Below are 14,113 nucleotides of genomic sequence, written 5' to 3' on the forward strand. Positions count from 1 at the left end.
ATAGATACAGATTCTATAGATATAGTTTCTAATTTGTTTGCAATTTCTGATACAGATAACCAAATGTAATGAATTATTTTTACATTATAAGTTATTTTAATTAGATTATAACCACTATGTTTAATGTGTGTGTGTGTGTGTGTGTGTGTGTGTGTGTGTGTGTGTGTGTGTGTGTGTGTGTGTGTGTGTGTGTGTGTGTGTGTGTGTGTGTGTGTGTGTGTGTGTGTGTGTGTGTGTGTGTGTGTGTGTGTGTGTGTGTGTGTGTGTGTGTGTGTGTGTGTGTGTGTGTGTGTGTGTGTGTGTGTGTGTGTGTGTCCTGGCAAACTCTACATTATGGGGACAAAATGTCTCTACAAAGTTGGCAACATCCGAAATCTTTGTCCTTGTGGGGACATACTGTAGGTTCCCATGAGGAAAACAGCTTATAAATCATACTAAGTGATGTTTGTTGAAAATGTCAAAATACAGAAAGTATTTTGACAGAGGCTATAACTATATAGAGATTTGCCATTTGTGAACATAAAGCAGGATAGAGTAAAAAGGAGAGGAAACAGGCAATGACTGTATAACATCAGATTGATCAGAGATGCATTAGAAGAAGGGAGACAGATGGCATAAAATATAGTACATTACAGTATGTATGCCATGTGATACTGTAAACAGATTACCATGGTGACTGCCACATTACTGTAACTCACCCTTCATCTGTAAGCTCAACCATGTAGACAGTCATATTGCACAGTGAAAACATTTACTGTATTGCCAGCAAACTGTTCTAGCACAAAACCTCATGGCAGTTTCACAACTTCATCACAGCTTTTGTTAACACACTTAGATACTATTACAAACATTATGGATTCAATTACATAAGTTATGCAATATAAGTGTATTTTCTAATGTGACAACTGCAGCCTGTATTACTATAATTATTTCAGCAACAAGGGTGAATTGAAACATGTATCTTGCATTGTTTGCTGTTGAATTAATTGATTGTTAAAAGTCCTAAACTGAAAAACGATCATACTGATGTGTTTCGATGATTAAACCAAATGTTCTCATTACATATTACATCTTGTGTTTGAAACAATGTTTGACTGAAATGTGTATAACTGTAATGAAAGCATGAGATTGAAAGAATGACTAGCTTACAAGTGTTATTTACAAGTTGTTACAAGTGTGATCAGTTTGGATTTTTGTACATGTACACCTTACTTGTGAAAAAAATAGAACCAAAGTGAATTTAAAAAAAAACTGGGTAACACTTTATTTCGATAGTCCACTTCAGACATTCTACTAACTATAACTTTGCAGCTATACGTGTCAACTAACTGTCATTAGAGTATTAGTAGACTGTCTGCTTAATATTTGCTAACACTTTTTTTTGTTGGTTCCCCAACAGACATTCTACTGACTATAAGTAACTTGGCAACTACAAGTCAACTTATTGTCCTAACCCGAACCCTAACACCTAACCCTAATCTAACAGTCTATTGACAGTCTATTGACAGTCTACTACAGCCTACTAATACTCTAATGAAAGTTAGACCAAGTTAGTCAAGACATGTTGAAAAGTTACTTATAGTTAGTAGAATGTCTAAAGTGGACTATCGAAATAAAGTGTAACCAAAAACGGTAACAATTTACATTATGTTTTAACATTATTGATAATTAAAGAAACAATGTATCACATATCTACACAAACATACCATACTCATCTGAAATGGTGTGTTGATGTGATGGTCATCAGGGTCACCGAAAAGCAAACAGAAAGCTTGCATTAGTAAAACTTTTGCATGTTACACTTTTGATACAATCTTTCTATTATTTTTATTTTACAGAATCCACATTTACATTCACATTTTCTTGTTTTTGTGTGTTTGTTATTCTTTTATTTCTTTATAGAAGCTACATTTGCTCACCACTGTAACAGAAGAAAGGCAAATTGGCAAAGCATCTTTCATCCGTCCACTGACCAAAGTATTTTAAAGACACAGCTGTGCAATGTTGAGCCCCCCGCTGTCCTGGGACATTTGCACCATTATCTGGTTGTGCAACATCACCTGGAGTATGTGGCAGCCAATATGTGAAGGAAGAGCTGCTCTGATCTGACCACAGTCTGTTTCTGTGCAGACCAATCCATACAGTATAACCAGAATAATAACTATAATAATAACGTGTAATGCTCAGTATCTGTTGACGCTCTGTCTCATTTCTCACACTGGCCAGGTCAGTGTATTTCTCTCTGCAGTAGCTCTGAGCTCCAGTCCAGGTCTTACTCATATATACCAAAACATAATTCTGAGAGGCGTTTTCTCTACCTAAGATAAAAATATAAATTTACAATCAAGTCAGTTAATTTGTTAATTAGTCAACCATATTTTAAATACATACAGTTATATCCACAAACCATTTACATAAGAATTTTAATATTAGTATACAGTATACTTATACTATAAGCTAAGACTGTTCTAGAGATCTTATACCACAATACTGACAGTAACATTTGTTGAGACTTTGACTTACTGATTAAGGAAAGGAAACTAAATATGTATTTATATAAAAAGAAATGTTCAATTGGAATGTCTTACCATCATAGCAGACAAATGTGTAATAATTTTCACATGATGAATCATACCAGTTTCCAGTAGTATCCATGGAAACACACAGCTCAATCCCAGCATAGTTGTCTGGTTGATGATAGAAGTTCCTGAAATCTCTCTCTCCTTCCTGATAGAAATCATTGTTTTCCAATGACCATCTCCAGCTGTTCACATCATCATACAGTCCAATCCAGGCTGAACCAGTGTAACTCCCATTAACTGTGTTAATCAGACTGTTCATTTCCTCCATGTTATCAATGGTGGCCAGATCAGTGTAATTCTCTCTGCAGTGTCTCTGAGCTTCAGTCCAGGTCTTGGACTCATTTACAAAGTGATACTGGTGGGATGATGCTAATGCTGGCAAGGTAGGGAAATTGTAACAATACAAAACCAAAAAATTTGTCACACATTTAGAAATGATGTGTCCCTTTATTTTTTGATGTTCTAATATATTGTATCTTATTCTTATCCCGTTACATTGTTTAAAAAAATAAAATAAAGGTTGTCATTATTATTAGCTCCTCACCACTGTAGCAAATGAAAGGTAATGCAGTATTGCAGTTTTCATCTGTCCAGCTCCCAGAGTCACTAAATGACACTGCAGTGCAGTATTCACTGTTTCCAGCATTATCTGGCTGTCCTGTCGTCCAGTTACTGAATGAAGAGTTGCTCTGATCTGACCAAGATCTGGTCCTGTACAGTCCAATCCAAGCACCTGAATAATATGAAAGTAATGACTGAACCCTGTAGTTTTCAATCTCGTTCCTGATACTGACGAGGTCGGTGTGATGTTCTCTGCAGTAACTCTGAGCCTCAGTCCAGGTTTTAGACTGGGAAACCAACACATAACTTGCACTTGCATTCACTCTTCCTGTGGAGAAACATTTTAAATATGTGATGTGATCATGGAATCATAAATATTTTGTTCTAATTTTTAGAAAGGCCATCTGCAATTCTCACCATCAAAGCAAACAAAGGGAAGTCTATAGAAGCAAAAGAATTCACTCCATGTTCCCTGATAATATGACGTGTACACACACAGACTCCGTCCACCGGAGTTCACTGGTTTCTGGACATACCAGCTTTTAAATCCTCCTAAAGTTGCATTATCCAGAGACCATTTCCAACTGTTCAGATCATCATAGAGTCCAATCCAAGCTGAGCCATAGTAAGTGCCACGTACTGTTTTAAAGAGCCTGTTCATTTCCTCCATGTTATCAATGGTGGCCAGATCAGTGTAATTCTCTCTGCAGTGTCTCTGAGCTTCAGTCCAGGTCTTAGACTCAGACACAAAGTGATACTGGCGGGTGCATGAAGATTGTGTGCAGGTCTCTGTGAATTGTTTTACAGCACAGAAAAATTTTTTTTAGCAATCACCTGGTTAGTGATGTACCAACAAACCATACTCTACAAACTGTAATTGTACTAATAGTTGTTAACTACTGTTATACATGTAAGTCACACTTACTGCTTGTCAAAAGATAACAATATAGAACCAGCTTTTGATGCTTTTTTTTTTTTTTTTTTTTTGACATTTCACTTATGATTGAATTAGTTTAAAAATTAGCATGGTAACCCGCTTTAAGAAACTAGTACACTAAATGAAAGAGAAACACAATAACTACAACTGACTTCCAGCCAAAGCCTTGAAGAAGACATTAAATCTCTCAAGATCTCAGAAAAGGAGGATTAAACAACTCCACAAACTCATTTCCAGGTTCACTTATTACTTATCAGATTGACTTTATTTTTGTCAGACATCTACAAAAATTCTTATTGAGAATTAACAGATGTTGATTTAGATGTTGATGTCTTATTGAAAATGTTTGGTCGCCATTATGGTGATCAGTGTTGGTTTTAGTTGGGCAGTTTGACTCTTGGCGTTTTAAGTCAGTTTGTGGTTTTTGTAACAGTGTTTGCTAAAGCACATCATTTGTTGCAAAGGAAGCCAGAAACAAAGACGATCAGATGATACAGTTTTAATCATTGTAAAGAAAAAATATTGACTAATCTCATAACTGATCAAAATTAGTTATTTGATGGTTTTCACTGACAATATTTTGTTGGCACATACCAGACATTTGGAATTTTTAAATGCATTGTAGGATTTTTATTTTTATTTATTTTTTGATGCGTACAGAATCAGCATATTAATCTCAACAATGGTGACATGCTTCATGCCCAAATGCATCCTGGGAGCCACCATAGTATACAACTCATGACTCCCAGCATGCATTGTGGCAAGAAGTATGCCACCATTGTTGAGATTCATATGCTGATTCTGTATGTCTGTGTATTAACAAAATCCTACAGTATATTTAAAAAATTAAATTCAGAATGTCTGATCTGTGCAAAAATATTGTCAGTGAAAAGCCATAAACTGACTTAAAAAGCCAAGGGTCAAACTGTCCAACTAAAGCAAACACTGATCACCAGAATGGTGACCAAACATTTTCACTAAAACATACACATTCTTGTGTTTCTCTTTCCTTTAGTGAATCTGCTTGTTATCATCAGGTGTCTTCAATGTTGGAAATAAAAAATAAAGAGTTCTCAATTCATCTTTTATGTCTGTCAGTTATCAGACTGTCTGTTCAGATATTTTTGTTTAAATTTTACTTAATTTTTTGTGTGCTATTTGCATTTACTTGTTTTAAATGGTTGACTTTTAAGGAATTAATTTGATTAATTGGAACTCTTATTTTTTTAATTTAATAAATAATATTTATTGTAATGTGTTGCCACAATTTTATTGAGTAGATATAGTATATTATTTTATTTATTTTTTTATTTTTATTTTTTACATTGCTGAATTAAATATTACAGCTAAACTAATTATTTTCCTGCTGAGATGCATACCAAATAGAATATATTTCAAAATAGATTATTTAAAAAAACATAAAGTTAAACCCAAGGTAATTTTGTATGAGCAACTTAAAAAAAATTTTTTTTTAAATAATAAAGAACATACAAAGTCAAGTTTGTTGGTAACTGTGACAGGATGCTGTTTGGAATTAGAATAATAATAATAAAATCTCTGCTTGGACCCCCAACAGATGCTTTATCTCTATTTATTGTATTTGGTGATGTTTTGTTGTAAAACTTCTGTTTTAGGTCACCATTGAGGTGGTTTCCTTTATCTATTTTTTTTTGTTAATTTTAAATTTTTAAATGTTAAGAGTTTTCAGAGCTTTCAACAATAAGTTTCACAATATAATTTGAATCCACATATTTATAGGCCTGGTGCCTTTAGCTTAATTTAAACATGTTGATCTTTCATGTTGGAGACACTAGTGCTAAAGTCTTTCTCATTCCTGCCAAATAAAGGCACCCATCAAAGCGAGTGAACTTACTGCTGTAGCAGAAGAAAGGCCTGCTGGATACACAGATCTCATCTGTCCATCGGCCCAAATACTGGAATGATACTGCGGTGCAGTGCTGATATCCATATTCATAAGCTTGATTATTTCCATTATCTGGTTGTGCCTGTAACCCAGAAATTCGTGGCCTCCAGTTTTGATAACTGGTAATCTGATTGTCTGACCAAACCCTGTTTCTGTACAAGCCGATCCAGACTCCATATCCACCTGTTCTCTCAAGGATCCTCTGGTTCTCAGTCTGATTTCTCACATTGGCGAGATCTGTGTAATGATCTCTGCAGTATCTACGAGCCTCTGACCAGGTTTTCCAGTTATAAATCATGATGTAACTCTGTGTGGCACCTGAGATATTAAATATGACAAATATATACACATTAGCTCTCATGGAATTTAGTTTTTTTTAATTTAAATTAATATCTAAAACAAAAGAAATGCCCTTACCATCGTAGCAAACAAATGGTTGTGTGTTGTCACATGACAAATCATACCATTTCCCATCACTAACCATGTAAACACACAGCTGGTTCCCCCCACTGTTGTCTGGTTCATGATACCAGTTCCTGAAATCTCTCTCTCCTTCCTGATAAAAATCATTATCCTCCAATGACCATCTCCAGCTGTTCACATCATCATACTGTCCAATCCAGGCTGAACCAGTGTAACTTCCATTAACTGTGTTAATCAGACTGTTCATTTCCTCCATGTTATCAATGGTGGCCAGATCAGTGTAATTCTGTCTGCAGTGTCTCTGAGCTTCAGTCCAGGTCTTAGACTCATTCACAAAGTGATACTCTCGGGATGATGCTAATGCTGTAAATAAAGTAAACAAACGTTTCTAAAATAAAGTTTTTTTAATGTATCAAAGTATCCTAAATATTTGTGATAAATTCAATATGCTGGAAAAGATTAACTTTTTTCTCATTTAATACAGCCTTTACAGTTATAAATTATTCTATCATTAAAAATTGATTGAAAAATTAATTGAAAAATTAACATGAATTTTAGAATATCTATCATTTAGTTTGTCTTCCTTTTTATTGTGTCACAAATTTGCTTATTTGATCAGTGACCTTTGAACCCAACTAAACATGTCTACTCTTTCTTGCAATTGATGCGACCACACTGAGACAGTGTGTGATAGATTTCATGGATTATTCTCCAAGATAGAAAAGACGATAAAGGGATAGTGGACTATCACTGGAATGACATGAGGGTGAGTAAATTATCACAGATTATTCTGTATTATATTTAGGTGAACTATACCTTTAAGATCTACTCACCGCTGTAGCAAAAGAAAGGAAATGCATAATTGCAGTTTTCATCTGTCCAGCTCCCAGAGTCACTAAATGAGACTACAGTGCAGGATCCTGCAGTATCTGGCTGTCCTGTCGTCCAGTTACTGAATGAAGAGTTGCTCTGATCTGACCAAAGTCTGGTTCTGTACAGTCCAATCCAAACATTATAATAATAATAATAATTCCGGAATAAATACTGAATCTTCTGGTTTTCAGTCTCGTTCCTGATACTGACGAGGTCTGTGTGATGTTCTCTGCAGTAACTCTGAGCTTCAGTCCAGGTTTTGTACTGGTAAATTAAAACATAAGTATCACTGGCGTTTTCTCTTCCTGAAAGATATTAATATCATATTAAGTTTAGAGAGAGGTTGGTTTGGTTGTTTTCAGTTTTTGTTTACTGTCTTAGACATTCTATTGGAACAGCTTACCATCATAGCAGACAGTAGGATATAATGCATTGGAGCAGCTTGTTGTAGACCATATCCCCATGTACATATACACACACACACTTTGTCCTCCATAATTGTTTGGTCCTGGGTTATACCAGTTCCTGAAGTCTTTCCCTCCTTCCTTGAAGAAATCACTGCCTTCTAGAGTCCAGTTCCAACTGTTCAGATCATCATAGAGTCCAATCCAGGCCAAATCAATGGAATCGTCATTCACTGTGTTCAATAACTGGACCGTCTGTTGTTCATTCTCAATGGTGGCCAGATCAGTGTATTTATCTCTACAGTATCTCTGAGCTTCTGCCCAAGTCTTGGATTCATTCACAAAGACATACTGAGGGACACACTGCATGAGGCTAAAGAAACCTGTTGACAACACAAAAGAGAATTTGAAATCATATGATACTATTTCAGTTATCTCCCTGTTTAGACAATACATTGTCTACTAATGTTTAGTAAACATTATACTGAAAGCTGTCCAAAATGTACCATACTTATCTTTAAGATATACAGATATGCTGATAGTTATGCCACTGACTCTCATAATGTCCTGTACATTCAAAAGAACACAAAGGCCCAATACAGTGTATAAACAGATACAAAATTCAGAAGTAAATCTTTTTCTTTAACTTATCAAAGCATCCCGATATGAGGCCAAATCAGATCACACATTTGCCTTATATTATTTCATAATTATTATACATGACAGCATGACTGCCATAACATGAAATATAAATGTATTTCTATTTAATAATGTCTTTTAGTTCATATGTGTTATCTTTCATGCCACTTGTGTTCTAATGCACTGCTAAAGTTGATCAAATTAACTTTTAGATATACACATTTAAAGAAAATATTTAGTGTGCCTCACTCACCCGAATAAAGGTGTGTTGGATGAAAATACAATACAAACTGTAAAATTATATAAACTGAAAACAATATAAGCTGAATAATATAAATCCCACATACTTCAAGTTTGCATTATCACAAAAATATTTGAATGAGCAAAGTTTCAGTCAATCCACATTCCTCAGCCTGAAGAATTACAAAAATTACATTACTGTCATAGTTGGGTGAAATAAAATTGAGTGCAGGAACTAATCGCAAGCAATTAATGTTTATTTACAATGAACTCAAGAACTAAGAACATAAACAGAACGACCAATGTAAACGCGAGGAGAACTGACAATGAACAGAAGGAAACACAGAGCTTAAATACACTGAACAAACCAATGAACTAAATGAAACGATACAAACGATAATCAAACAATGAGTAACCTAGGAAAACCTAGGAAACCGTGGAAAATGAACAAAAGAAACAGAAAACAGTGCAAAAAACAACTCATAGTAAAAACTTAATCACAGATAAAACAGGACATAACCCTGAAAATTACATATAATTTCACTCACCTTGAATAAAAATAAATAAATAAAAAACGATCCTCCTGTCCTTTTAAATGTCTGTGTCTGTATTTAATGAAGATGATTGATGCATGTACAACTTAGATGTAACTGCTCGAATGGTATTTTGATAAATTTCTTGGCGAAAAAATATTCAATATCTCTACTATATAGGTATTTGTAAGATTATCAGTGAGTTCAAACTAATTCCCCCTTCTACTACCTCCTTCCACCAACTAGCAAATAACCATCATGTTCATGACTGTGACATAACTAAAGCTTATGGGCCCTATTTTAACGATCTGAAACGCAAGTATCAAGCGCAAAGCGCAAGTAACTTTGTGGGCAGGTCCCGGGCGCTGTTGCTATTTTCCCGGCGGGATAAATGACTCTGGCGCCAGGCGCAAATCTAAAATGGGTTGGTCTGAAGTAGCTTCATTATTCATAGGTGTGGTTTGGGCGTAACGTGAAATAAACCAATCAGAGCGTCATCTCACATTCCCTTTAAGAGCAGACGCGCTTTTTCCATAGCGGATTGCTATTGTAACGGCGGATTTGCCAGGCGCGCGCCAGGAGCGGTTCACAGCCAAGGAGAGCAACGCTCTCGTCACGGCCGTAAAAGAGAGAAGTTACATTGAAATGGAGAAACCCACCCAAATTAACTTCGGTTAAACAGGCGTATGATAATTTGGGTAAATGTGTAAGCTAGATGTATGCTTTTATAATAAATTATCTATCTATCTATCTATCTATCTATCTATCTATCTATCTATCTATCTATCTATCTGTCTGTCTATCTGTCTATCTATCTATCTATCTATCGTAATAATGTATGATTTGCAAAAATGAAAACTGCTGCTTCTGTGTAGAGGAGAGAATCAAAGTGTATGTGCGTTGTGCACACGCTACATTGATTATGGCCAAGCATTCGCCCTTAAAATAGCATATGAATAACATGCGCAACGCGCCACTGACTTTAAACTATTTTTTCCTGGTTAGTGGCGCAATTGTTTTCTAAACCATCAAAATAGCATGAAGGAACGTTTGCGCCGGAACACGCCTCCTTTTTTGCGCTGAACCGCCCAGGGAGCGCAAGTTCATTCCCTAGTTTAGCGACGTGCTTCTGTGGAGGGAAAAGCGCGCTTTGCGCGGGTGCAAAATAGGAATGATACATGCGTCGGTGTACAAAGTCAATTGCGCTGGGTGCAAGATAGGGCCCTATATGTTTTTTTGTTTGTTTTTTCCATGGATTTTTTATATGTCCAGATTTAACCTTGTGTTTCAATAGAAAATGTATCAAGGAGAGAAAATGGTGTTTATCATGCCAAGTATATCCACACATTCTTATCTTTTTTTCCTGAACAACCAGCAAAATTTTAATTCAGAACCATACAGATAACTAACAGTGATTACTCATCATCAACAGAAGCATAAATTAAGCCAGTAAAATGTAAAGCAATGATCACACTTGACTGTCTCCTCCAATAAAAAATAAAAAAACTTATTCAAGCTACATGTTTAATAAAATGTTAGAAGAACAAGATTTCCACTGAATATAACTTCGCCCCACATAGCACAGCGGAGTCCAAATGTCTGGAAAGCAAAATCTAAATATTTAAACAAAGAAAATTATCACATGAAATGAGGAAAATTTAGGATTCTGCACTATTTTTAGATCACTAATCAAATAAGCACATTAATGCCACAAGTATGTAAAAAGGTCTGATTCTTTGACCCAAAAATATTCCATACCTGAGAATAGTACCAGTGAAAGCATGGCTGTGGAGAAAAATTGTGCATGTTTAATTGAAAAAATAATTTGTGCATTTGTTAAAAAAGCAATTAAGCGCCAGTTTTGTCAAATATTTAGTTTACCGGTAGGATCTCAAGACTTCAAGTCCTGTGTCTTGCTCGCCAGTTTCTGTTTGTTTGTTTTTTGCAGCTCTTTATATACAGCAAAATGTGGGTGGGACTATTTTCTTTTATATCACGAAACCTGAGGTGGCCTAAATTAGCTAAGTATGGTTTTGTTCAACAGAAATTTACAAAATATAGATATAGAACTTAACATAAATAAACCTAGACTAACTTATTAGAAATATACAGTGAGAGACATGCTGTAAACTGAAGAATATGAATGAATTTTTCTATTCAGCAGCTTTCCATTCAATTTCTACAATAGCTTTATATACTTTATATATATATAAAATACACTCTAAAAAAGATGACTTTTTAAAGGTACTTTACACATAGTAAGTTCTATTTAGAACCTAAATAGAAGCTCAACCATCCAACACTCTCTCAACGGGTATGATGTCCTTCTTAAAATATCTATAAATGTAAACTTTTCAATTGTCACTTGCTCAATTATATCTAAAGATGAATTGAAATATCAGTCTGTGTGTCATGGATATCTAATAAAGAAATATGACACATAATGGCTGGAATTTGGACTCTTCTAATAATGTTTTAATGTTTCAGAATGTGTCCTATGTTCTTGAACTTAGTGGCAAAATGTATCTAACCTGCATGCTCTACTAAAACGGACCAGAAATTAAAGAGTTTTTGTCATGAAATCATTATGTGTTAAAAACATAAAAAACATAATGTTTTTTAAAAGAGAAAGCAGCCATCTGTATCTGATGTGCATAATGCAGAACCAGACAAACAAGTTACTAGAGGGTTTAAACAAATCATGTGTGTTCACATTTTACTGGCTAAACTGAAAGTGAGGAGCACACAATAGAACCATAGAAAACCTTTGATTATCTCTGTTCATAATAAAAACCTGCATGGCATTTCCCCTCTCAATCTGAATCTTAAAGACAAATCAAATGTTCATACAATACTTTTAATCTTAAAAATATATCTAAATATGGTCATAACATTGTGAATTGAGTGAAAGTTTCCTCTCTCCATTTCAGTTATGGATGACTTACTTCTACATTGCCAAACAGCTATAGCCTACACTTTTATGAATCATTATGTGTAGCCTACACTCATATGTACAGTATGGACAACCATTTGTGAGGTGTTTATTGTCAGAGATGTCTGAAGTTAACTAACAAAATAAATGTAAGGTGAAATATCTTAGCTGATGATCTGAGATAATAAGTGTGTCATGAATCTTACTAGTCACACAACATTATTTTTTATTGTTTTATTTTATTATTTTCTTTATTAAGGCATGTAAACGTGTTCACATACGTCATTTTTATTGAAATGTAGATAACAAAAAATCATGATGTTGAAGGAACATTAAACCACTTCAAAACAAGTTTGGCTACCAACAGCTTGTGGCAGTTTCGATTGTCACAGATATCTGACAAATCTGCATGGATCTGTTTCTTGTTTCCAATGTGTATGTGTGTGTCTCTCTATCACGTAATGCAGAACTTATTTCCTCAGCAATTAAGGCTAAGGGGTCCCTCCAGGCCCCTATAGCCTATGCTTTTATGAATCATTACACTCATATACAGTATGGACAACCATTTGTGAGGTGTAAATGGTCAGAGATGTCTGAAGTTTGCTGATGCTCTGAGATAATAAATGTGTCATCAATCTTACTAGTCACACAACATTTTTTTTTATTAAGGTCTGTCTAGGTAAACATGTTCACATGTCATTTCTATTGTAATGTAGATAAAATTATTTTCAAAAGTCATGACGTTAAAGAAATTTCAAGCTTGAACGTTTTTGAAAGTTGAGCTACTAATCGCATTTGACAGTTTCGATTGTCACAGATATCTCACAAATCTGACATGTCTCAAACAGAAGTCAAGGTAACAATGCAAATAATGCATTATGGAAGGTTTAAAAACACAAATGTACAGGTTGTATTTTTATTAAAGCTTTCCAATTATTAGATTTTTCCATTGTTTATTTGATTTGTGCAAATCATACTTTTAGCAGGATGACTGCACCTCTCATTGGAACTTACGTACTTGTAGGAACATGAATATATTAACTTGGCCTGAATAAAATTAGACTACCGTCTACAAAAACATGTAAAGTATCACCACTCCTCCATCGAGCTGTCGGGCGGGACGTGAAACCCCCTCGGGACCTAGGGAGCAGGAGGTTTAGAAGGGGAAGAAGTGGTGGAAAACAGGGGAAGAGAGGGAGAGAGAGAGAGAAGCTGCTGGTAGGGGTTCGCCGACCCTGGGGCACGCCACCATCTGGTCCTACGACAGTTCGATGGCCTGGTTCAGTGACGTCGGGCGGTGGCACTGGACCCACTGCACGGTCTCTCTCGGCAGCCGCGCCACGAACTGCTCCAGCACCACCTTGTCGATGACCTCTTTGATGTCTCTTCCCCCGGCCATCAGCCATTTGCGGCAGGAGTCCAGGAGTTTTTGCGCCATTACGAAGGGTCGGCCAGTTTCGGCCGACCCGCTGAAGGATGGCGTGCTTCAGGTCTTCATAGACCAGGAGGTTCTGGACTGGTAGTTGCTGTGCGGCCACCTGCGCCTCTCCGGAGAGCAGAGAAATCAGCAGCACTGACCAGTCTGCGGGTGCCCACCCACAGGCCTCAGTGGACCTCTCGAATAGGTCCAGGAAAGCCTCTGGATCATCCTGGGGTCCCATCTTGTTTAGAGGCACGTGAGTGGGCGGGGCTGGGGCAGGTGGAGTGGCCCGAACCTCCCGGTCAATCCAGCTCCGGAACAGTCTTCCTGCAGTGCTTCATGGTGTTCCTGGTGAAGACTCGCGAGCAAATGGACGATGTCCACAAACGGCGATGGCGGCGGAAACTGCATGACGGCGGCAGCGATCTTCTTCGTTCCTGGGTTTCGGCACCAGTGTGATGAGGTTCAGTGTTTGGAAGGAAGAAGACAGGGTTGGCGTGACTGGGACTCATACGCTTCTTGTGAAATATCAAAACAATAAACAAAACAAAAGGTGCAGATAGCGCATTCTCCATAGCCTCGCTACAGCACTAAACAATCTCACATTAATACTCTTTCTGCGTGTCATCAACTCTTTTCACTTAA

General features: G+C 36.3%; 1 protein-coding gene across 1 annotated transcript in view; it reads right to left on the reverse strand.

Annotated features, from left to right (window-relative positions):
• Positions 1-210: 210 nt before the first annotated feature.
• Positions 211-14,113, reverse strand: part of LOC309477076 (macrophage mannose receptor 1-like) — a 58,924-nt gene continuing 45,021 nt past the window's right edge. Inside the window, exons 10-17 of the mRNA XM_082140201.1 lie at positions 7,261-7,605; positions 6,422-6,790; positions 5,954-6,322; positions 3,561-3,932; positions 3,127-3,471; positions 2,589-2,957; positions 1,920-2,318; positions 211-1,715 (exon numbers count right to left, since the gene is read on the reverse strand). Coding sequence (XP_081996327.1) covers positions 1,693-1,715; positions 1,920-2,318; positions 2,589-2,957; positions 3,127-3,471; positions 3,561-3,932; positions 5,954-6,322; positions 6,422-6,790; positions 7,261-7,605 — 2,591 coding nt within the window. The 3' untranslated portion in view covers positions 211-1,692. The remainder of the gene's footprint in view (positions 1,716-1,919; positions 2,319-2,588; positions 2,958-3,126; positions 3,472-3,560; positions 3,933-5,953; positions 6,323-6,421; positions 6,791-7,260; positions 7,606-14,113) is intronic.

This window comes from Leuciscus leuciscus (assembly GCF_965113295.1).
Source record: "Leuciscus leuciscus genome assembly, chromosome: 16".
Lineage (NCBI taxonomy): Eukaryota > Metazoa > Chordata > Actinopteri > Cypriniformes > Leuciscidae > Leuciscus > Leuciscus leuciscus.